Source organism: Spermophilus citellus, assembly GCF_964194105.1.
Source record: "Spermophilus citellus genome assembly, chromosome: 6".
In the NCBI taxonomy this organism is placed as follows: Eukaryota; Metazoa; Chordata; class Mammalia; order Rodentia; family Sciuridae; genus Spermophilus; species Spermophilus citellus.
This window is the reverse complement of record NC_138187.1, coordinates 15,614,693-15,638,892: the sequence shown is the minus strand read 5'-3', so window position 1 is coordinate 15,638,892 and position 24,200 is coordinate 15,614,693. Positions and strand designations below refer to the sequence as shown.

General features: G+C 46.5%; 1 protein-coding gene across 1 annotated transcript in view; it reads right to left on the bottom strand.

The window, feature by feature from the left end:
- Positions 1-934: 934 nt before the first annotated feature.
- Positions 935-24,200, bottom strand: part of VWA3A (von Willebrand factor A domain containing 3A) — a gene marked incomplete at its 3' end in the record, with an annotated part of 44,653 nt that continues 21,387 nt past the window's right edge. Inside the window, exons 14-28 of the mRNA XM_081299765.1 lie at positions 22,876-22,956; positions 22,424-22,518; positions 20,987-21,106; positions 14,360-14,434; positions 14,016-14,160; positions 13,411-13,606; positions 12,687-12,757; positions 9,739-9,894; positions 8,389-8,479; positions 7,655-7,759; positions 7,015-7,112; positions 6,006-6,143; positions 4,854-4,962; positions 2,015-2,159; positions 935-1,142 (exon numbers count right to left, since the gene is read on the bottom strand). Coding sequence (XP_081155891.1) covers positions 935-1,142; positions 2,015-2,159; positions 4,854-4,962; positions 6,006-6,143; positions 7,015-7,112; positions 7,655-7,759; positions 8,389-8,479; positions 9,739-9,894; positions 12,687-12,757; positions 13,411-13,606; positions 14,016-14,160; positions 14,360-14,434; positions 20,987-21,106; positions 22,424-22,518; positions 22,876-22,956 — 1,833 coding nt within the window. The remainder of the gene's footprint in view (positions 1,143-2,014; positions 2,160-4,853; positions 4,963-6,005; positions 6,144-7,014; positions 7,113-7,654; positions 7,760-8,388; positions 8,480-9,738; positions 9,895-12,686; positions 12,758-13,410; positions 13,607-14,015; positions 14,161-14,359; positions 14,435-20,986; positions 21,107-22,423; positions 22,519-22,875; positions 22,957-24,200) is intronic.

The following is a 24,200-nucleotide window of genomic DNA, read 5'->3' as shown; positions in this document are numbered from 1 at the left end:
CAGTGATAGCGTCCCCCAGTGAGGGCAGCCAGCTTCCTCAGGAACTCCACCGCTGCTCTAGGGAAGGAAGAGAGGCCTGGGGGCTGGCAGAGGTTGGGGAGGCCTGCTGAGGCCCCCGGAGAGCGCAAGTCTGTGTGTGGCTTAGGGGGAAGCCGCCTGGCAGCGGGCCTGGACTGTGCCTCTGGGACCACCGTGAGCCTCACCAAGTACAGTTTCCCAACCCGTGGCCACTTGTCACCACTGAGCCTGGCCTCCCTCAAAGCCCACGGCCAGCACGCTCTTTACTGGACATCTCTCCAGTGCCTACTGTGTGGCAGGCCATAGATCCCATGGCTTAGGCACAGAGGGGAGATCTAAGGGAGCCCCCAGAGTAGGTGAGGGGTTCAGAACTCCTCCCTCCAACATGAAGCCCCGGGAGGGCACCAAGCTCAGCCCAGGCCTCGCTGCCTACCTGTCTGTGCAGTTCAAGGAAATGGTGTGCACCTTCACATCTCTCTCCTTCTGGAGTCTGTAGACAGCATTCAGAACAAAATTGCAGCTTGTGTCTGGCTTCCCGTCGGTAAGGAGGTACAATCCTTGCACATCTTGAAAACTGAATGCTTTCTGACAGACCACAGAAAGGCTGTCACCAGAAAAGACAAAAACCACTTGCCTGACAGTGGCCTCTGCTGCTCCCAAGGAAAATGTGTCTGATGGATGCCCATGACATGTCCATTAAAACCGAGACCCTCCCCCCCTTCAGCCTCAGACAGACCCAGGAAGCTGCTGAGGTTTAGGAGGCCCACTTCCTAGCTGGTTGACCTCAAGCATGTCACTTAACCTCTCTGAACCTCTGTGTCTTCATCTCAAAGCCAGAACAAGATCTCCTTCTGTCTGAGTTGTTGGGAAGATGAAATAGAGTGCCGCTTTGTAAACCCCAAAGCAAAGCACAATATCAGTGTAGTGGGTGATGGAGTTTCTGTTTTGCCACAGGGTCAGGGTCCAGGGTGGCACTTGCCATCAATGCTTGCAAGACCGAGGTGCTCCCGTGAGCTTGCAGGTGGGTCACCCACTGCATAGCCTTGTGACACGCAGCATCTGTGGTCTCCACCAGAGTGTCCTGCCATGGCTGTAGGCCCTCTGCAAAGCTGAGCAGGTTGAAACTGAGGAGGAGAAAAGAAGAGATGGAGAACAGAGAGAGGAGAGAGAGATGCGTGAGCACAGGCCAGTCCATGAGGAGTTCCAGGCAAGTCACCTCCAATGTGAGGCGTTCACTGAAGACCCCTACAAATGAGCCGTGGGCCCCCTGAGAATGATAGTCCACAGACTGAAGATTCTAGATGAAGATAGGAACTGTTTTAAATCCCAACTCAGTCACTCAAGGGTTGCAATCTTGGGCAAATTACTTAAACTCTCTTGAGTCCTAGTTTCCTTTTCTGTAAAATAGCCACTCTTTGTAAGGTCATTGTGAGAACTGACAAAATCATGAACTTAAAGTACCTGCCTCCCCCCCCCACACACACAAAAAGTGATTGATGAATGTTTACTCTTATTAATAGTAAGGCATGAATGAGTTCCAGCCTAGGACCAGAGTCACTTGCTGAACCTTCAAGGTCAACTCTTCTGGGCAAAGAGAACAAACAATTCCTCACACTTAAAAATAGAGTTCGAGGTCTGGGAGGGTAGCTCAGTGGTAGAGTGCTTGCCTAGCATGAACGAGGCCCTGGGTTCAATCTCCAGAACCACAAAGGAAAAAAAAAAGCAAGTTCAGCTGAAAATCATAGTTCAAGGCCACATGATGGTGATTTTGACTATGCTTGCCACTGTCCTGAGCCTGAGATGAGATGCTAAAAGTTGCTTTCTTTCTGCAGCAGAACAGAATAGTACTCTTTCCTATCTGGTAAGCTACTTAGAAGAGACCTTCTGGAACCTCCAGGACTGTTGGAACTGAGGAGGGTGCATGGGTAGGCAGGGAGGCCCTAGGAACCCCCTTTCACCTTCCAGAGCCCTTGCCACCCACAGTCCTGCTTCCCACCTGTCACAGTGCTTCCGCAGCTGCTCCCAAATCAGCAGAATCAGCTCTGTCTTCATCTGCTGCAGGTAGGGGCCCATGGACCCCGACGTGTCCAGCAGGACACACACTTTGCTCTCCAAGATGGTGCCAAACAGCCGGCGGCTTCCTGCCCAGAGATGAGTGGGGCTCAGGCAGGGAAGGATTGAGGGGGGGGTGTCTCACCTCCTGGGTGGTTTTCCTCACTCTATCAAGTGTAAAGTCTTGCAAAACCATTGCCTGCCTGGTAAGTGGTCTCAAGTCCCTCCACTGGGAGATGACCTTGTGGTGTTATTGGCTGGGTCAGAGCCATCTGTTCAAGCACAGAGCCAGTCCGCGATCTGGGCTTTGGAAGATCAAGATTTCAGCTCTGGCTTTGCCTGTGATAACTCATCAAAATGATTATAATGGCCCAGAGCTTGAGATTCCTCATCCCTAAAATTATGAGATTAGGTGAAATAGTGTCACAGTATTGTCTGGGGCTGGAAATGATGCTGGAGACCATGTGGCCATTCAATTGGTCAATAGAAAAGAACCCAGCACAGTGCAAAGTCGACAAGAGAGGGTCCCTGCCCTCGTGGAGCTTACAGTTAGTGAAGGAAGACATATTTTGAGCAATTACAACTCTGCTTTCAGCCCAATGGGAACCAAGGCCCAGGATCACCCAGCCCGCAGCGGCTGAGCCGGTTTTATCTCCTCTTGTCTACACTTCAACCTCTAACCCTGGTCCTCGAGTCTCCACAAGGCTAAATGGAGGGGACACAAGGAGACCCAACAAGCAGACAAGGTGCCCAGCATTCTCTGGGACCTCACTGGAGCTGCAGGAGAAACTGAAAAACTGCTACAAAACAGACCAGCTGTTCTCCAGGAAAAGGTGGACAGGGCGGCTGGACCTGGTGCCCTGGAGCCTCCGGGACTCATCTGGATGTTCTCTGGCAATGCTCATGTCAGAGGGAGAAGAGGGGAGAAGGGGAAGCCATGAGGACATCGAGTCAGCTGGTCAGCCCATGAGGGACCTCCCCCTACAAATGGCCGGCTGATCCCCTTAGGAACCAGACAGTGGAAGCAGCTCAAGCTACCAAGCCATTCTGTCTTTACCCCATGGATCTATCTAACCCTGCCTCCATATCCATCTCCACTACCACTACCCTTCGCCAGCTACCTTAATCTTTTACCTGGGCTACAGCTAGGTCGTCCTCATTCTACTCTATTCCCTCAATAATTCATTTTGTAAACTGAGGGTAGTGGCTCGCGCCTGCAATCCCAGAGGCTTGGGATGCTGAGGCCAGAGAATCTCAAGTTCAAAGCCAGCCTCAGAAACTTAGTGAGACCTGTCTCAAAATGAAAAATAAAAAGGGCCACAGATTTGGCTCCGTGGTTGAGGGCCCCTGGGTTCAATCCTTGGTACCACCACCAACAACAACAACAAAAAATTCATTTTACAGCAACCAGAGGAAATATTGCAAATGCTGATCACTTTTCCCTCATGTAAAATATTTTAATGGCTCCCCATTGCTCTTAATAATTGACACACACTGTGCCATAGCTGAGTCTCTGTTGGATGGCATCCCCTGGATCTCACCCAGCCACACTGACTTCTTTCCTTCAGTCTCTGTACTGAGCATCTTCTCTCCTGCCCAGCACCTCTGTGTTTTCCTTTCCTGCCCGCTTAACCTGTGAGATTTCAGCTACATACCCCCTCCTTGGGGAATCCTCCCTTTGACCTTCCTATGCAGGCCAAATGTCCCTTCTCTTCCTACACCTGACACAGTTGTGACTTGTTTGTGGCTCTTGGATGAACATCTGTCTCCTCCTACAGGCTTTATAAGTTCAGGAATCACTTTGGCTTCTACCCACCCACAGCGCCTAGCAGAGGAAAAACTTATTGGTTGAATGAATGAATGAAGCACCCACTGCCTGGTACGTACTGCAGTGTGAGTGTTCAGGTGTGCACCTGTGCATGAGGCAGGGGATGTGTACTATAAAAGAAGTCGCTGACTCTGGTCTGCACATGCACCCCAGTGATCACTGTGAGGTGGGAATGGGAGAGGCCCACCTCCTCTGCTCCACCCCAGCCTTTTCCCTGAAGTGATAACTGGACCCTGTGCTCCCCCCAGCTATTCCCTCACACTCTCATCACCCTCTAATAAAACAGTGTGTTCCATTGTGATCAACAATTCCCAAACATCTGTCAAGCATACAGTTTTGTTTGTTTAAAATCTTGTTTCCTTTTGTTAAACTGCTAGGATCATGATTCTGTAGAGGAGTGGGAGTGTTGGGGGAGAATTTTCCAGCAAATGCAACTGTAAAGTCACTGCCACATTGCTGCCGAGGGACTGTCTAGAGGAGGTTCTGCTGCAGAGGATTGGACCTAATGAATTTACATGGGGTCCCGCGTGGGCCACACAGGATGCCTGTAGGATCTCTACATAAGTCTCAGTTCTTCTATTATTTCTTCTAGGTCCCTACAGGCCCCAAAGCCTAAATCCCCTCCTGTCTGGTTCTAGCTACCTACTCAGCCTCCTGCCCTTGATGCTTGGGGTGGTTTCTTTCTTCCCAGCTGGCCCTCCTCTGGGATGTGAGCCTGGCTCTTTGGCTTTGGTATTCTGGGGCTCTTATGGCCTGTCCTCTGCCCTGATGCCATCTAGCACCTTGTCTGATCTCTGAGCCCAGAACTCATGCCGTACCTGAATGACCCTCCTGGCTTAATCCCTTGACCTGACAGTTGGTGAGGGCCTTGGAAGGACAGATCCTGCGGTCCCTGGAGTGAACCTTCCACCTCCCTTCATGCCCCTCCACCCTCCAGGACAGGGGCCAGGCTCACCGGACAGCAGCCACTGCAGCCTTTGGACGTAGCACCTCATCACTTTCTCCAAGCATGAGATGTATGCTTCCATCTCTCTGTGCGTCCACTGAATGTGCTTCACCACTCCCTGGATTAAGGTAAACAGAGCAGATACCCACCCCACCAGCTACTCTCATCACCCCCTAAAACAGTGTGTTCCATTGTGATCAACAATTCCCAAAACATCTGTCAAGCATACAGTTTTGTTTGTCTAAAATCTTGTTTCCTTCTGTTAAACTACTGGATTTCTGGTTCTACAGAGGAGTGGGGGATTAAGATAATGGTTTCATGCAGTTATTATAATAATGGTGGGGTGAGAAGTCCATCAACTTCAAACTGAAGGACGACCTTGGAGAGAGAGGGAGCTGTACTCTGGGACAACCCTGAGCTTTTCCAGTGGATAATTTCAAATTTTGAGGCTATTTTTAGTTCCCTTGAAAATGTGGTAGAAAAGGGCTGGGAGGGAAATGATTAGATTTTCATTTTGTACTAAATTTACTTGTTCCACTGTCAAAGCCATGGGGAAACTCTTCCTCCAAAGAGAAAACAGAGATGAGAACCCCTTGCCTCTTGTCATAAGCCCTGTGCACTTCTACCTAGCAGAGCCAGCAACAGCACTAGGGGTACCATGTTGGTTTGGTGAGTACTCCAGCCACAACCTTATGCTCTTGTTTTTTTTTTTTTTTTGGTACCGGGGATTGAACTCAGGGGCACTTGACTGCTGAGTCATATTCCCCAGGCCTATTTTGTATTTGTTATTTAGAGACAGAGTTCTCACTGAGTTGCTTAGTGCCTCACTTTTGCTGAGGCTGGCTTTGAACTCGTGATCCTCCTGCCTCAGCCTCCCCAGCAGCTGGGATGACAGGTGTGCGCCACAGCGCCTAGCATTCTTGTTTTTAATTCTCTCTCCAATGAGGCCCTCTATCCTAGAGTGTCATCTCAGGCCTGCTGGGGGCTTGACTTTTCTTCCAACAGGACTGTGTATCTCCTATCGGTTGAGGGCAGTGCCTCTTTGTGGGGAGGGGCTCTTAGAAGCAGGAATAGAAGCCAGGTGCCCGATCTACCATTTGCACCTGAGAAGAGGCAAGGAGCTGTGAGAAGAAAGCCAACAACCAAAAAACTCGGCCTTACATCAATCTCTATGCTGGGGAGGACACTGCAGTGTTTGGCCGATGTTGATCTCTGCATGAACTTCTGTTGGGTACAGTGGGGACCCATGTACCTGGAGAGCTCCATCTTCAGTTTTCTCAGTCCATAATTTGCTATCCACTTTAGAATAAAGGAAAGAACTATTGTCTAGGCAATTCGGGATAACTGAGTGATTGTCCAACTCATCTGTTGAAACCTCATGTTTGAAATCTGTTTCATATTGGAAAAGTGGGGTTCCCAGGTCCTCATGGATTATCCTTCATATGCAAACTCTTTCCCCATTTCCAGGGGAAAGAGATGTACAAAAAAATGGGGAACAAGAAGCTAAATTTATTGAGCACCTAATTCATCTTTCATCTGGAAGACATGGTTGCTTCCCCAACATCCATATTCAACACTCCATCACAAAATTTGAACGGAAAGCTCTAATTGGCCTAAAGTTCAGACTCTAAACCAATCAGGATAATCTCTGTCTTCTTGTCACAATGAGAGGTGCCAGAATGGGCAGGTTCAAAGCAATCAGAGCATGGCATCCAGGATCAGCCCAATCAGAACCAAGCTCCGACTTTTGTTGAATGGTTGTGGGAAGAAAGATGTTCTATCTCCTGGATAGGAACAGGAAGGGGGATTTCTGTTGCTTGCAACCAAAAGGATCCTACTCTAATAAGGATCCTACTTTGATCCTAAAAAAAGGATCCTACTTTGATTCACATGAAATACACTTTAATCAATCCTCACATCAATCTTATTAGACAGATGCAATTGTGTTCATTTGCCAACATAGCCATTGAATGCAGCTATACGACTTCCCCAAGATCACCTGACTAGGAAGCAACAGATCCAGATTTTTAAATTAGCTATATTTAGCCTATATCCCATTTGCCACAGTAAGGAGTCATTCTTAGTTTGCCATCTTTTCTAAGTTTGCCCACTCTCCTGGAAGGAATGGTTGCTGGAAGAAATTGTCTAGAGGGCATAGACAACGTCATACCTCTTGGCTCGAGCAAACTGTATCCTTTCTGGGCAACTCAATAGATGAGTTGATGGTTTTTATAGCCCTTCTTTGAGGGTACTTCTTGTACATCGAGCCTAGGAGAAACAGAGCAAGTCACCTTGTGTACCTCTCTTCTTTCCTGCCCCCGCTGGTCCCTCTCTCATGTCAATTTCTCTGCCTGTCAGGTTGGTTATAAGTTTCCTTACTGCGATCTGCTGGAGAGATGGGAAGGGGGGCTATTCAATGGACTGGGGTAAGCTGCTCAGGACCTCCCTTCTCCAGGTCACAATGGATTACTACTCAGATGGGCACCATTTCACAGAAGCCCATCAGGCTGGCCTAGGGGAATCTTCTCCATCTCTTTCCCAATCAGCTTCAGAGCTAAGACAGTTGCCCCCTCAAACCCAAGAATCTGGGGAGAGCTCATCTTCAGTAATGACTTAGCTCATTCTCTGGGCAGTGCCAGGACTTGGCATATCTATTTCCTTGGGCAACAGACAGACCTGCTCCTGAGGCACCACAGAGCTAGCAGGTCCTAGGTAGCTGGAGGGGTCTCCTTCCCACGGGGCCTCCTGTGCCCTAACAGTTCCCATGGGGCCAGGGGGCTGTTCAGACACCTGTGTGGCCTCCAACTTACCCACGTTGTTCCCTGTCTCTGTATAGAATAGTGAGAGAGTGGGCTCTGATGCCCTGGACTTGGGCTTCCTCCTCCAGTCTGTCGTCTCTTTTTTCATGGGCTGGGCTACGGTGAGAGGGCATTGGCTCGTTGGTTGGGGCAGCCTCGTGGGTTGCTGTGATAAAGCTATACCGTGTGGTTTAGAGACGTCTCACCTTCGTCTATACTCTACACTTGGAAATGGGGCTCTGGGACGGCTCTGAGGTACCTCTTGTCCCCCCGCTAGGTCTCCTGTCTTCCCCTGGATTGATAATAGTTAAAGCTGGGGTCACTGAGTCCTGATATTCTCCAGGAATGGTGCTTAATGCTGTGTGGACCTGTGTCATTTCATCCTCACAGTCCCCCAGGTGCAGATGAGCTAAACAGGACACAGAGCTAGTAAGAAGTAGAGGAAAGATCCCAGTCTGGTCTTACTGACTCTAGAACCCTGCCCTAAGCTGCTCTGGTATACCTTTGACCTTGGAATTAAGACACTGTTTTAGGTTAATGAGCTGAGGACTTTCATAAACATTGTGATTAGCTGGCACAGTATGAGCCCCTCTGTCAGTAAAATGAGTTGATAAAGAGACTACAGCATAGGACTGACTCTTACAGGCTTTGCATGGGGCCATCTTGGCAGATGGTGGGTACATGCTCAAGACTCACTAATCATTTAGTTACTATCTACCCCCAGCCTGCCCACGGCCATACCTCACCTGGGGAGATGCCCACTCTGCCACTGTGTGGATGCCATCTCAGCTCTTTAAAGGGGGAGATCTTCTCTCTATCCAGGTTATCTTTCATGTTCTAGAAAACAGGCCATCTTCCCCGTCACAGGCCTGTTCTCCGTGGCAGGGAGTATCCCAGTCACCCCAATCTCAATCTGTCAATCAGGAACTTTTGTAGGGAGGGGCATAAGGGACTAGATCCTCAGATGTGTTTGGCCTATCTTCTGCAGCAGATTTAGAGGAGACTATGGGTTTTGGGGTCAAAAGGTGTGTGAATGTGTGTGGCAAGAGAGAAGGCCAGAGAGCATGCTAGTAGGACATCTATGGGGGTTTGCCAGAACTTTCTTCATCAGTTTCCTGACCCTCTTTCTATTAGACTGGGATTTGCGGGCTTTGAGCATGACAAATAACTATGCAGGTCCCTTCTTGCCCTCTGTGGCAGAAGTTCAACAAGTCACCCAGGGCCCTGAGCCAGCGAAGACCTCGGGGTAAGCTGCTATGCAGAGGGTCCAGATGCTGGCATTCTGGGCAGTGCCCAGCCAGGTGTCGAGAGGCCCGTTAAAGACCATGGCCTAGCCTCCTTGCACCTAATTGGCTCATGTACCACTGAAGGTCCAAGAGGAAGACCCTGGGATTCTAGGGTCACCTCCAGAATTTGGGAAGATAGGAGAGACAGAGGGTGACAGGTTTGGGCTGGCTCCCCAAACCTAGTGGAGTCCTTCGAGTGAGGCAGCATCTGTGTGCCCAGAATCCCCTGGAAATGCAGCTGTCTGGCTGGCAATGAGCTCTATACTGTCCAGGATGGATTTCCTCCTGCTGAAAATGTGCTGTTCCTGAGTCTGTCAGAGAGCAGCTGATGAGCCCCCGAGGGTCACTGCCCCTTGGCTCACGGCACTGTTATATGGCATGGGGGCAGGGTCTTCCTGCTAGAGGCCCCATGACTGCTGGGGGTGCATTTTATACAAGACACATTTGACAGGTGGGTTAGGGCCTTGGTGGGCACAGGCCCACCCTCAGCTCCTATCAGTCCTCTGGTAAGCCTTGGGCTGTGGCAGGAAGATTCCCTAGAGACCTAACTCCCTTGCCCCTGAGAAACCCTCCCAGGACAAGCCATCAGATGTAAGGGTGGGTACCAGTTCCAGAGCTAGGAAGCAGGGCCATGCAGAGCCAAAGGTGGCCCCAGAGCTGAGAAGCAGGACAGGGTGGGAGGCACCCATGGGACACCCACCCCTGAAACCCCTGCCCCCACCGGTGCTGGCCCCAGACGTTTTCTAGGAAAGACCAGGAGACAAACTGTAAACAAAATCCTTTGCATGTTATAAGGGCGGGGAGTCAAACCATTCTGGCCACCGACGGGGCGGCTGCGGGCTCAGGAGTACTGAATTGCTTGGGTTGGCTTCTCTGCTTGAGCATCTTTGGCTTTTCTTTGGGGAGGGATGCACTCTCCAGTTCTTTACCCGAATGGCTCTTCAGAGAGGCCACCAGTAAGGCACACTGCAATGGGAATCAGGTGGGTTAGCAGCACCCTGGCCACTGTGGACAGACAGAGGCACAAACATACCCAGCAGGAGAGTCCCTGGAAACCTGCCACCCCCCCCCCCCACCATGCCTCTTTCTGTCACGGAATGCTGTCTGGGGCTGAGGGTGCCATGGATCAGTGTATTGACAATAATTAGTGCCCCGTATGGAAGGACTGGGATGCACAGGACCCTGGGCAAGTTAATGCCTGGGGAAGTCTCAATCCCTCATGCAACTATGCCAATAGAGTGAGTGCTAACTTACCCCCATTTTATAGATGAGGAAAGCAAAGTTCTGTGAGCTTAAGGTTCTTATTTTTAGTACCAGGTATTGAACCCAGGGGCGCTTAATCACTGAGCCACATCCCCAGTCCTTTAAAAAGTTTGAAAATTTGAAACAGGTTCTCATTAAGTTACTGAGGGCCTCCCTAAGTTCCTGTGGCTGGCTTTGAACTCAGGATCCTTCTGCCTCAGCCTCCAGAGATGCTGGAATTACAGACGTGCACTACCGCATCTGTGAGCTTAAGGTTCTTATCTAAGGCCACACTGCTAGTAAGCAGAGGAGCTTCAACTCAAACCCAGGTTGGTCTGGGTCCTAAGCCAGGCTGCTTCCATGGTAAGACACTTGGGCATCAACAGGGTGGTCACCCTGTACGCAGGACTGACTCCAGATGCTGGCAGAGCTGCTGTGTAATGCTTATTCCCTTTGCTTACAAATGCCTCACCTGCCAGAAAGTTTCTCCAATAATGATCCCCCATTATTATATTTTTATATATATATTTATATATAATAATATGTATTATATTTTTTATATTTTTAACTATATATTTTTATAATTTTTATATTTTTAACTATATATTTTTATAATATATATTATATTTTTTATATTTTTAACTATGATTTTCACGTGCCACTTTTCTGGAATATATCTATGGCATGTATCTATGGCTCCGACGGCCATCTAGAAAGGACACTATTCAGATATTATTATTATATTCAGATATAAACAAGCATGCCAAGGAAGGGTGGATTAAACCTCACTGTCCACTTGAGCTTGTGAATGAGTTTATTAGGTGTGGGAATGGGACTGCTGTGTACCCTGGGAGAAGGGGTTTACAGAGTGCTAGAGGGGACCCTCTCAGGGGAGATGACTAAAGCCCAGCTCGGGAGCCACAGATCCAGGGCCACAGAGGAAAAGGGCAGGGAGACTTGGCCCTGCCCTCCAGGAGTTAGTCTAGAAGGAACAAATAGCACTAATCAAAATGCGAGTCAGGATGAGTCTCCTTCTGACTCTTCCCTGGCCTTGACTGTGACCCATTATAAGCTCTCTGTACTTCCCCAGGGCTGGAATAACCCCAAATCTCCATCTCCAGCCCATTGGTTTGGCTACCTCCCTGTAGGATACCCCACTTGTTATCTCACCAGCCTCACAAACTCATCTTGGTCTGAGGCCACCTTCTGTGGGCTCCTCCTGTTTTCTCCCTCTCAGTCATGGCACCACCATCTACCAAGTTCTCCAGTGAGGAACCTGGGAGTTCCTCTGGATTTCTTCTTCCTCACCCTGCTCATTCCATCAGTTATGAGTATGGCCGATGGTCCCTTAAATGTTCTCTGTTTCCTGATTCCTATTCTCATTGCTCCTGATGTGATCTGGCCTCTTCTGACCCCTCTAATCTCACTCTATACTGCTCCCCTCTGTGAGGAGGTCACATTATTCAATATGAATGCTGAGTAGAATAGAATAATCCACGGAAGATCTGGGAGGGGACAAGGGACAGAGAAAGCAAAGTAAAAGCCCTGAGCTTAGAGATGGCTTCATGTGTTCAAGAAACTCAAAGGAGACCAGAATGTACAGTATACATCCTGAAAACCAATGAATTATAGGAACCCCCCCCCCATGTTCCCTCTGAAACCTTTGGTGTTAGTGGACCAGGACACAAAGACAGAACCTGAAAAGTTGTGTCCCCTAATAAGGTCTGTTAAAGTCTCGTCCCCTGGTACCTGTGAATGTGAACTTACTCAGAAATAGGGTAATTAAGATGTAGATTAAGATGAGGTCATATTGGAATAGGGTGGGCCCTTAATCTGGCTGGTGTCTCTATAAGAGAAGAGATAGGGACACACCGAGGGAAGACAGCCATGTGAAGACGGTGGCAGATTGGAGTTGTGCTTTCACAGCCAAGAAATGCCAGGGTAGCATCCTTGGCCAAACTTTAGCCAAGCTCCTTTGAGCCATCTTCTCTACAAGGTGTCCACCCTGTAGAATTCTGCTGAGTTGGTTTGGCATGAACTGCTCTACCCTTGACATCCAGTCTAGCTCTTTATCTCCCATGGTTGATATCTAAGCCCATGGCAGGCCCTTAGCAAGAATCCCCTGCCCTTGGTGTCTAATTGAACTCCTCATAGTACTTTTCCAACTACTGACTCTGTTCTTTGGTTATAAATTCCCAGCCATCTTTGCTGTGGTCTAGAGTGGACTTCATTTCCTCTCCATCTTGCCCTTTGTGATAAGCATGCAACACTTTTTTCTTTTTTGTAACTACTGGTCCCCACCAAAGCTTGGAAGAGGTTTGGAAGGATTCCACCCAGAGCCTTCCCAGGGAGCATCGCCTTCTGAAGACTTTAGTTTCTGTAAGACACAGTGCTACCAATGGGGCAGGACAGCTGTCTCTGTTTTCAGATGCCCCATTTGTGGGGTTTCATTTCGGCAGCCCCAGGAAGTGACGACAGAAGCCAGTTCAGGCATTTGGCCCCAGCCCCAGGCTTACCTTCTGGGAGTAGTTGAAGGCCTTCTGTATCTCGGCAGTGATGGCACTGATGTCGTCACTCTCATACACACCTGGAAACAAGCACGTTGTGAGCGCAATCACACACACCTACTCCTTGGACTCTCACCAACTGTCCTGTGGGTCACCTTCTGGAAACATACCACACTTTGAAAAAGGTTAATGTAAGAGAACTTTAGGGTGCCTTCTAGATCTGAGATTTTAAAATACTTTCAAGAGTTTAGTATTTAAAAAGAAAAACTTAAAAAATATTGTAGTCATATATACATAACATACAATTTGCCATTTAAAGATTTGGTAGTGTTTTTTTTTTTTTTTTTTTTTTTTTGGTTTTGTTTTTTGTTTTTTGAACCCAGCCAGAGCCTTGGGCATGCAATTCACTCATTCTAGGACTGAGCTACACTTTCGTCCTTAAGTGTCCAGTGCGGCGTCGTGAAGTATATCCACGGTTTGTGCACCTATTGCTACTACTCATTTCCAGAACAGTAGTTTTACATTTCTTTTTCATGCTGGCGTTTGAACCCTGGGCCTCAGGCACGCTCAGCATGTGCTCTACCACTGAGTTACACCCCCAGCCCCTTGGCTTTATATTTTTAACTATGATTTTTACGTGCCACTTTTCTGGAATATATCTATGGCATGCATCTATGGCTCTGACAGCCTTCTAGAAAGAGGCAGGCAGGGAGACCAGGCAGGCCTCACGCACCTGTGTCTCCAAACCAGTGGAAGCGACCACCCGCAGCCTGGGTGAGCTCCTTGTAGGCTGCCGCCGTGTCCCCGCGGCTGGCATAGCAGGCAGGGGGCGTGGTGTCCATCCTTGGCTCGCCCACGTAGAAGAGACACACGTTCAGCTGGAGGTCGCAGCCTCCGCAGGCCTCGGCCATGTAGGCGCTGAGAACCGACTGTGGGGATGAGAGAAAGTAGGAGGGACCCACAGCTGAGGATCTGGTGGCCCCTTGGTTCAACCCAGTGAGCTTTCTCAAGGGCCCATGGCCCCGCCGGTCTAGTGATGAGCCCAGGTCACAATTTCCATCAAGTGTGTTCTGTGACCAGCAGCATGGACATGGGAAGGGGGCATTTGTCAGAAATGAAGATTCTCAGGGACCTGCTGAGCTCGGGCTGCATTTTAACACCATCCCCAGGTGCATTTCTGTTCCCTAAAGTTTGAGAAGCCTTTAGAAAATCATGCTGGGACTGGGGCTGCAGCTTGGGCAGAGCGCTTGCCTAGCCGGGCCTGACGCCCTGGGGTCAACCCTCAGTCCTGCAAAAAATGCAAAAATATAACGGAAGCCCCAGGACAGGGCTACCCACCACATCCTGATCCGGGATGCCCCCTGTGAAGAGGTAGATGCCCTGCGATTGCTGCTTGTCTTTGTCCTTGAAGTCCACCTCCACGGCCTTCCGCAGGGCGCTGAGGACGTTCCTGCTGCCTTGACACTTCAGGGCCAGGGCCCACCTGCAGAGGCAGGGAGGTGATGCCAAGAGGATGCCTGGGAGGCCCCCAGGTGGGGGGCAGCAGACAGAAAGTGGCTTTCTGACTTCTGCCCAGGGTTGGTGGAGGGCAGGGACTCAAGAGAGCTACCCGCTGGTTGGGGGGCGGGGAGAAGAAGGAACCGGCCTCAGACCAGGCAGCTCGACACCTCCCTGCCACCTACCACCAGGCGCTTTGCAAATTGGTGTGGCTCGGGGGAACCATCTCAGGCCTCCAACTCTCGATTGTGCTCCCAAACCTTTGAAGGAAGGAAAGAAAGGCTTGTTCAGAGGCAGAGCAGATGTCCATCCTGTGGCCCAACTTTTTGGGCCCCACAGGCTTTTAAGGGACAAAATTCAGACCATTCCCCAAACATTAGGGTACCGCTGGCCAGAGCCAGCCAAGAGACAGCCTTGCTGGTCATGACCCGTCCCAGGGAATTCCAGGTGCAGTAGAGCTGGGACTCTCGACCAAGACGTGGCCTTGGCTGGCTTCCACCCTAACACACTGACTGTAGCACCTGTTCCCCTTCCTCCAAGGAGCAAGTCAATGCTCCCTTTATAAACTCTCCTGGAGTGGGCTCCCTTCCTGATCTGTTCTCTTACTCTTTTTCTACAAATTATACATCATCTCATTTTCCCCATAAAATAGAATTCAAGATCCTTAAGAAATCTAGCTGGGCTCAATGGCACACTCCTGTAATCCAGGAGACTCAGGAGGCTGAGGCAGGAGGATTCAAGGCCAGCCTCAGCCACAGGGAGACCCTGTCTCAATAAATAAATAAATAAATAAATAAATAAATAAATGGGGCTGGGGATATAGTTCAATGATAGAGCCCCCCCCCCAGCTCAATCCCCAGTACCAAAATAATTCAATTAAATTTTAAGAAAGAGAATTTAGCCCTTTTATTGAAGAAAAGGTGCCCCCTCTCTGGTTCAAGATTAATTTTTCCACCTAGGCTCTTGATCCTGTCTACAGGTTTCCACCTCTCCATACTTAAAAAATGGTCCTCTTCCCCTAGGTAGCGATTCTATGAGGGATCTCTTTCTTTTTCCTTTTTGACAGTAAGGACAAAGTCACTGGAAATACTGCACCACCACCTCCTCAGCTGCTACTCCCTCCTCCACCCACAGCGCTCAAGCTTTCTGGAAAGTTCTCTGGCAAATGGTAACGACGACCTTCCTTCCTCTTGTGGAAATATTTCTAGTATTGTTGAATAGTAAATCTTCCATGAGAGCTGGATAAGAAAATCTAATAATATAAAAAAATGAATATTCATCCAATTTTGTCCTGCCCTCTCAGAGGTCTAACATTTTGCTCTATAGTCTTTCATTAAAAAATAGATGAGTAGAGCTGGGGTTGTGGCTCAGTGGTAGAGCGCTCACCTAGCACATTCGAGGCCTTGGGTTCGATCCTCAGCACCACATAAAAATAAATAGATAAAATAAAGTATTGTGTCCAACTACAACTAAAAAATAAATATTTCAAAAAATAGATAAGTAGCACTGAGATCATATGTTAAAAGAATAGAAAGACACCAAATAAATCATCGAATGTTATATTTCAAGCTCCTAGAAAAAGAACAAATCAACATCCAAATCAGTAGAGGACAGGAAATAATTAAAATCAGAGCTGAAATCAATGAAATTGAGATTTTTAAAAAATTTTAAAAATCAACAGAAAGTTGGTTCTTTGATGAAATAAAGAAAATTGATAAACCCTTAGCCAAGGTAACCAAAAAAGAGGAAAAACTCAAATGATTAAAATTCATGATGAAAAAAGGAAATGTCATCACAGATAATACTGAAAGAATAATCATATTTTGAAAAGTTATACTCAAAAACTAGAAAGTCTTAAAGACATCAACAAAGTCCTAGAGATGTATGACCTACCAAACTGAAATAGGAGGACACAGAAAATTTTAAATACATGAATTTCAAGTAATGACCATCAAAAGCCTATCAATGAAGAAAAGCCCAGGGCCAGATGGATTCTTAGCCAAATTCTATGAGACCTTAAAAGAAGAACTAACACCAATCTTCCTCAAATTATTCCTGAAATAGAAAAGGAGGGAACCCTTCTAAACTTGTTCTATGAAGCTAGTATCACTCTGATACTAAAATCAGACAAATACACACCAAGGAAAGAAAACCTCAGGCCAATATCCCTGATGAACATAGATGTAAAAATTCTTAATACTAGCAAATCACATATTAAAAAAAAAAACATTAAAAGGATAGTGTGCCATGATCAAGTGGGTTTCATCCCAGGGATGCAAAGTTGGTTCAACTATATGGAAATCAATAAACATAATTCACCACAAAAGTATATTTAAAGACAAGATTATTAATGGACGCAGAAAAAGCATTTGACAAAAAAAAACAGCTCCCATTCATGTTTTAAACACTAGAAAAACTAGGGATTGAAGGAACATGCTTCAACATTGTTAAATCTATCTATGCTAAACCCAAGGTCAACATCATTCTAAATGGAGAAAAATTGAAAGTATTCCCTCTAAAAACAAACAAGACAGGGATGCCCTATTTCACCACTTCTATTCAACATAGTCTCTGAAATTCTAGCCAGAGCAATTAGACATATGAAAGAAATTAAAGGGATATGAATAAGAAAAGAAGAACCCAAACTGTCTCTGTCTGCCAATGACATGATCCTCTATTTAGAAGACCCCAAAACCTCTACCACAAAACTTCTAGAACTCATAAATAAATTCAGCATGGTAGTAGGATACAAAATTAATACCCGTAAATCAATTGCATTCCTACACACCAATGATGAATCAGCCGAAAAAGAGATTAGGAAAACATTCCCATTCACAATAGCCTCAACAACAACAACAACAACTTGGGAATAAATCTAAAAAAAGAAGTGAAAGACCTCTACAATGAAAACTACTGAACACTAAGGAAAGAAATTGAGGAAGACCTCAGAAGATAGAAAGATCTCCCATGTTCATGGATAGGCAGAAATAATTGTCAAAATGGCCACACTACCAAAAGTGCTATACAGACTTAATGCAATTTTTATTAAAATTCCAATGATGTTCTTTATAGAAATAGAAAAACAGTCATGAAATTCATTTGGAAAAATCAGAGGCCCAGAGTAGCCAAAGCAATCTTTTGCAAGAAAAGTAAACCAGGAAGAATCACAATACCAGATCTTAAATTATACCTCAGAGCTACAGTAACAAAAACTGTATGGTATTGGCACCAAAATAGACATGAAAACAAATAGAGCAGAATAGAAGACACAGAGACAAGCCCACATAAATATAGTTATCCTATGCTAGATAAAGCGCCATAGATGTACATTGGAGAAAAGACAGCCTTTCAACAAATGGTGCTAGGAAAACTGGAAATCCTTATGTAGCAGAATGAAATTGAACCCCTATCTCTCTCACCCTGCACAAAACTCAACTCAAAGTGGATCAAGGATATAGGCATTAGCCCAGAAAACCCTGCACCTACTAGAAGAAAATGTAGGCCCAACATTCCAATGTATCAGCTTAGGACCACCTTCCTCGACAAGACTCCTAAAGCACAAGAAGTAAAATCAAGAATCAATAAATAGGATGGTATTAAATTAAAAAGCTTCTTCATAGCAAAAGAAACAGTGAAGAATGTGAAGGGAGAACCTACAGAATGGGAGAAAATATTTGTCACCTATGCCTCAGATAGAGTGTTAATTTCCAGGTTATATGAAAAACTCAAAAAGCTTAACAAAACAACAACAATAATAATAATGATAATAATAATAACCCAATCCATAAATGGACAAAGGAACTAAACAGCTCTAAAAAGAAGAATAAATATGGATGGTCAACATATATATAAAAAGATGTTCAATATCTGTAGCAATTAGAGAAATGCAAATGAGATTCCATCTCACTCCAACCAGAATGGCAATTATCAAGAATACAAGCAACAATAAATGTTGGTGAGAATGTAAGGAAAAAGGTACACTCATACATTGTTGGTAGGAATGTAAATTGGTGTAACCACTCTAGAAAGCAGTATGGAAATTCTTCAAAAAACTAGGAATGGAACCACCATTTGATCCAGTTACCCCGCTCCTTGATATATATCCAAAGGATCTGAAATCAGCACGCTACAGTGATGCAGCCACATCAATGTCTATAGCAGCACAATTCACAATAGCTAAGCTATGGAACCAACCTAGCTGCCTACTAACAGATGAATGAATAAAGAAATTCTGATATATATATATATATATATATATATATATATATATATATATATATATATCTCCCATACACCCAATGGAATATCACTCAGCCATAAAGAAGAATGACTTTATGACATTTGCCAGTAAATGGATGGATCTGGAAACTATCATGCTAAGTAAAAATAAGTCAATCCCCCAAAACAAAAGGGTGAATGTTTTCTCTGATATGTGGAAGCTAACCCACAATAAGGGGACATGAAAAATAGAAGTTTAGAGGATTAGACTAAGAGAAATGAAGGGAAGGAAGGGAGGGGGAATGGGAATAGGAAAGACAATGGAAAATTCTGAAGTAAATTTCCTATGTACATATACGAATATACCTCAGTGATCCCACCCCATCATGTGTATCTACAAGACTGGTGCCCTAATTAGAATAAGATATATTACATTCTTGCATAATTATATCAAAATGGGCTCTACTGTCATATATAACTAAACAGAATCAATAAAAACCTCATCTGAGGCTGGGGCTATAGCTCAGTGGCAAAAGCATTTATGAAGCACTGGGTTCCATCCTTAGCGCCACAGAAAAATAAACATTCAAATAGTGAATTATTCAACATACACTATTTGTAAGCTGCTTGTTTTCATTCATTTGGGCTTACAGAGGGCATTGTTCTATACACAGTCACGTTATTCTTCCTTATTCTTTTGAACAGTTGCATAGTACTCCACCCACTGGGATTATTTTACCAGTTTCTTTTTGACAGTTTTACAGTTTGCTTCCAGGTTTATCCACTATCACTCTGCATGCAACATCCCTGTGTGGCTATAATTGTACACTCATCTGAGTATTTCCTGAGGATGATTCATAAGGTTTAATGGAGTGACACTTTATAAACTTTGATACAGAGGGCTCTGCTAAATTATGCTCCCACCAACAGTTTCCAGAGCATCTTCTCCTCCTATTATTACCAGCACTGGGTGTTATCAAGCTTTTAAATGTTTACAGTCTGAACTGCAAAAAACAAATATATGTCTATATCTCCTTTTTCATATTAGTGAGTTCCTTGGCCAAATGCAATGACTCCTCTCACTCTTCCCCCTTTTTTTTCCATGTCTGCAGAATCTGACTCTTTACAGCACCCTCCTCTCTTTGGCTTGCCTAACCTTTCCTGGTTTTCCCTCTACCGTTCTGGCTTTAGCCATTTCCTTCCTCTGCCCACCCTCCAGCGCTGTCTGTGGCTGTCTCAATCCCCCCAGGTGCAAGTCATGCACGAGCGTTTTTTCCTGCCATGTAACTGGAATGCTGCTGGCTGAGAAATCATCCTTCCAGGATGGAGCTCCTCCTAGGACATCTCCCGTTTAGGAACTCCAAACTTTTGAGAGACTCAAACTGCATATTTAAATCCATCTTCCTCTTTAAAGATCTGCTCTACCTGGGACGTCCATCTTCTCTTCTTCCTTCCCTCATCCCCTAGGGCCCCACACAGTGACTCTGTTCTGAGGCTTCCGAGTCCCCAGCACTTTTCCTCTCCCCTCAGGTCTCTCTTCCATTCCCACTGCCCTCGCCTGGGCCATTCAACACAAGGGCAGAGCATGGTAGGAGTCAATCTGGTCTCTCCCTCCAGTTTTACCCCTCTTCTTTTTTGGTACCAGGGATTGAACCCAGGGGTATTTAACCACTGAGACACATCCTCAGCCCTCCCCCCTTTTTTTATTGTGAGACAGGGTCTAGCTAAGTTGCTTAGGGCCTCCCTAAGTTGAGGCTGCCTCTGAACTTACAATCCTCCTGCCTCAGTCTCCCAAGCCTCTGCAATTTCAGGTGTGCACCCCCATGCCCAGCTAAAATAATATATTTAAATAAATATATATCTAATATATTTAAAATTAAAAAAAATTTTAGTTGTCGCTGGACAGATAGAACGCCTTTATTTTTTTATTTTTATGGGTGCTAAAGAATCGAACCCCAATGCCTCACACATGCTAGGCAAGCACTCTGCCACTGAGGTACAGCCCCAGCCCATATTTAAATATTTTTTATTTTAGAAGCGATGTATGTAACACATACAATCTATAATTTTAAAAACCATATAATGTATAATTTTAAAACTATATGTGCTATATACAGTTTTTAAATAGTTAAAATTTTTATAAAACTACATATAGTTTTAAAATTGTATGCCATTTATAGGCAGATAACATTTAAATTTATATGTATAACATTTTTATTTAAATTTAGAATTGGAATCCCACATACTTGAAATAGTAGGGCTTGTTAGAAGTAGGCTGAGGGCTGAGACTGGGGCATGGCTCCCCCTTTTCTCTGTAGTGTTCATCGACTTGGAAGCCAAATGGGGCGTCGGGCTGAATTACTTTATCCTGGCTGATCAGGCACTGTGTTTGGGGGCCCCTTATCACCTTCACCCCAGTGGGACAGTCCTGCAACCCTTTGCATTATTCAGTGGCCCAAACAAGATCTCCACATCAGATAAAGGGTGGCCTTCCTAGGGTGCCGGGTGCAGGGAAGCCCAGTGTCTAGCCTCCTGCCCACACCTCAACCCCCAGGTGTTCCCCTCCCCTCCAGGAACCTGGGTCAGGCACTCACGCGATGAGGTTGAAGCAGTCCTTGTTGGACATTTGCTCCTCTAGCAGCAGCCGCAGGGAGTGCTGGATATGAATAATGTACATGGAATTGGTCACAGAGATATCCAGCAGTATAACCACCCTAAAAAGAAACAGGAGCTTTCAGAGGAGAACCGAATCTCTCGGATAATGTTTATTTTGTTCCATTTTACTATTTAAGGCTTTTTCCAGGGGGATTTCGCATGCCAAATTCATAGCTGGCTCCAATCTCCCCCGTGGTGTGAGGCCAAGAGAGATGGGTTGACAACAGTAGGCTGTGGGGGGGGGGGGTGGCGGTCTCGGATCCTTCTCTCCCTGTAATGGAATAAACCAGGTCTCGGTGGGCCTGGTTTAAGAGTGGTGGACTGCATACCCTGATTCTCACAAACCTTTTTGTTTTAAAGAACTAGCCTTGAATATTTTAATAGGTCAGGGTTGCTGTGTAGAAAACAAAAACAAGGAAAGAAAGATGAGGAGTTAGGTGTATCCTCCTGGTGATTTCTGGTTGAAGATCCCCAGCCCTGGTCCATTTTCCTCTCCTCTTACTACTTCTAATCTTAGTCCACCTTCTCCCCCATCCTCCTCTTGAGACAGCTGTGGATGGTAGAAGAAAATCCTTCTGACCTAGAGTCAGATGATCTTTGCTCAGGCCCTGCTTCCTACCAGCCATGTGGCCAAGTCACAAAGCACTAAAAACTATATGAGAAGTCTCCTTATAGAGTTGCTTTGAGGGCTGAATTATGTAAAGATGTTTAGTATTATAAAGATAATACCTTGCAAATAGCAATGCATCAAATAAGGTATGATGAGATGGCTGTGTTTGCATACATATTGTCTGTCCCTATTCGGCATCCATTACCCCTTCTGGCAACAGCATCGTGATTTTCCTTTGGGAAACAGCTCTTGTTTCCATCAGCCTGAGTCAGGTGAAACTGACCCAAACTTCTGGGGTGAGCGTTTGACCCTAAACCATGAGAACCTCTCACCTCCCTGGCCCGATGAGTGGACCGTGGAAGTCTTGGGTGTGTTAAGGTGGAAGAAAGTTAGTTTGGAGCTTCAGGCATCCGTTTCCCTCCTAGCAGGGAAGGCTGTCACAGAGCCATGTCTGCAGATGGCTATCAAATCTCTTCTAGAATTTTCAGGCACCTTAATCAGACTTCTCTGTTTGGTTTCAGCCAATTCGCATTTAGTTTCTGTGGCTTTTTAACAGGAAGAATCCTGAGTGACACGTGATGGTGGTGTTGGTGTGGAGGGATGGTGGGGTCACCTTTTCCTCGTCTGGGGGTTCTGCTGAGCGATTACTGACACCTAATCTAAGTGATGGCTTCCGAGGCCACCGACAGGGAGTCACGAGGCGGGTAAATGTCGTGCCACACGCCACACCTGTGAAGGACAAGAGCACTGTTTGGGGGGAAGGTACCTTTTTTCACAGACGGTGCCCCAGATCCTTCTGCTGGCCAGGGAGAGCCACTCGATCCTCCTCTCATACAGCTGCAGGGCTCCGCTGAGCTGCTTCTGTAGAGGCAATGATCACTGTGAAAGGGTGGCAGTTCAGAGGTCTGTGGGGAGGGGGACATTCCACTGGCTTCTGGAGATGGTGTGTCGAGGCTCTGATATCTAGGCAGGATAAATAGCCTCCTGAGTCAGGGTGAGTCTGCCCCAGGCCTAGGGAGGGAAGGGTCAAAGTCTTCTGGCGGCCTTGAGTGGTGAAGGAGGCAGATCCTTCCCCAGAGGGTGAGACTGACTCTTGCTGAGTCTTCTAGGTCCAGCCTGGGAAGGTACCAGAGCTCTCTTTACAGCAGGGAGTTCAGAGTCCACTGCTCCGGCACCTCCTGGTACCCCATGCTCTGACTTACTGACGGCATCACAGACCTGGTACTCGTAGAGGAAGGGTGGGTCCACGTGGACATTCTTCATTGTCCCGTCATGCCATTCAAACTGTACCATGGCTCTCTGCACTCGGAGTGGGCAGGAAAGGGAGCAGGTGAGCAGAGGCGGGAGTTGGGGGAAGGATTTTAAATCTAATTTGGATATTGGACTTGTCAACTGAGACGCAGGAGAGAGAGGTGGGCTCTGAGCACGACTGGGTGGGATTTCCCTTCCCACCACACACACACCATCACCACCACAGGCCATTGCTGTGTCTGGAGCTGGCAGGACAGGGGTCACTTGAGAGGCTCTTGGGTTTGGGAACCCAGATAAGCCTTTGGGGACACTGAATATCCAATGTGTCCATCCTGGTCCTGCCTCCCCCACCAAGCCACTGTAGACACCTCTGTCACTACAGCATCTGCTGCTCCAACTGCACACCCCCGCTCCTCCGTCCTTCAGCCTTCCATCTTCCCACTGATCTATTTATCTATTAGTCCTTCCATCCTTTCTTTCATTTTTCCTTTGGTCCTTTTGTTTTCCCCTTTGTTCCTTTTGTTTTTCCCTTTGTTCCTTCCTGTTTTCTCTCACTTCATTTCCCCTTTCCATTCTTCCAACCATGTACACATCCACCTCCATTTCCACTCATCCATCAACATCTCCGTCCATCCATCCATCTACCCATCCTTCATCCTTTTCCTTATTCTTTCCTTCCATCTGCTCACCCACCCAACCATCCTCTGAGCCTTCACTAGCTGCTTCCTTGTCCTAGACATGGGGGACTAGAGTTGGAGAAGAGAGTGTTCCTCTTAAAGGACTCGTGCTTGGTGGGGACCTATAAGGGTTAACAGGAGATAGGAGCAATCGTAAAGTCTGTACGAGGTACAGTGAAGACACAAAGAGCTCACATCTGCCCTACCAGAGTGGGGTGGAGCAGAACTTTCACGGAGGAGGTGACTATGGTACCTGATTTACTCTTTTGTCCCATCTCCCAAGTTTTATTTTCTTTCTTTCTTTTTTTTTTTTTTTTTTTGAGGGGTGGAGAGTACTGGGCATTGAACTCAGGAGCACTCAACCACCAAGCCACATCCCCAGCCCTATTTTTTTTTTTTTTTTTTTTTTAATTTAGAGACAGAGTCTCACTGGGTTTCTTAGCATCTTGCTTTTGCTGAGGCTGGCTTTGAACTCATGATCTTCCTGCCTCAGCTTCCGGAGCTGCTAGGATTACAGGTGTGTGCCACTGCGGCTGGCTCCAAGTTTCATTTTCAAATCTTTACAGTAGATTTTTTTGGGGGGGGTGGTGCTGGAGATGAACCCAGGTTTAGAGT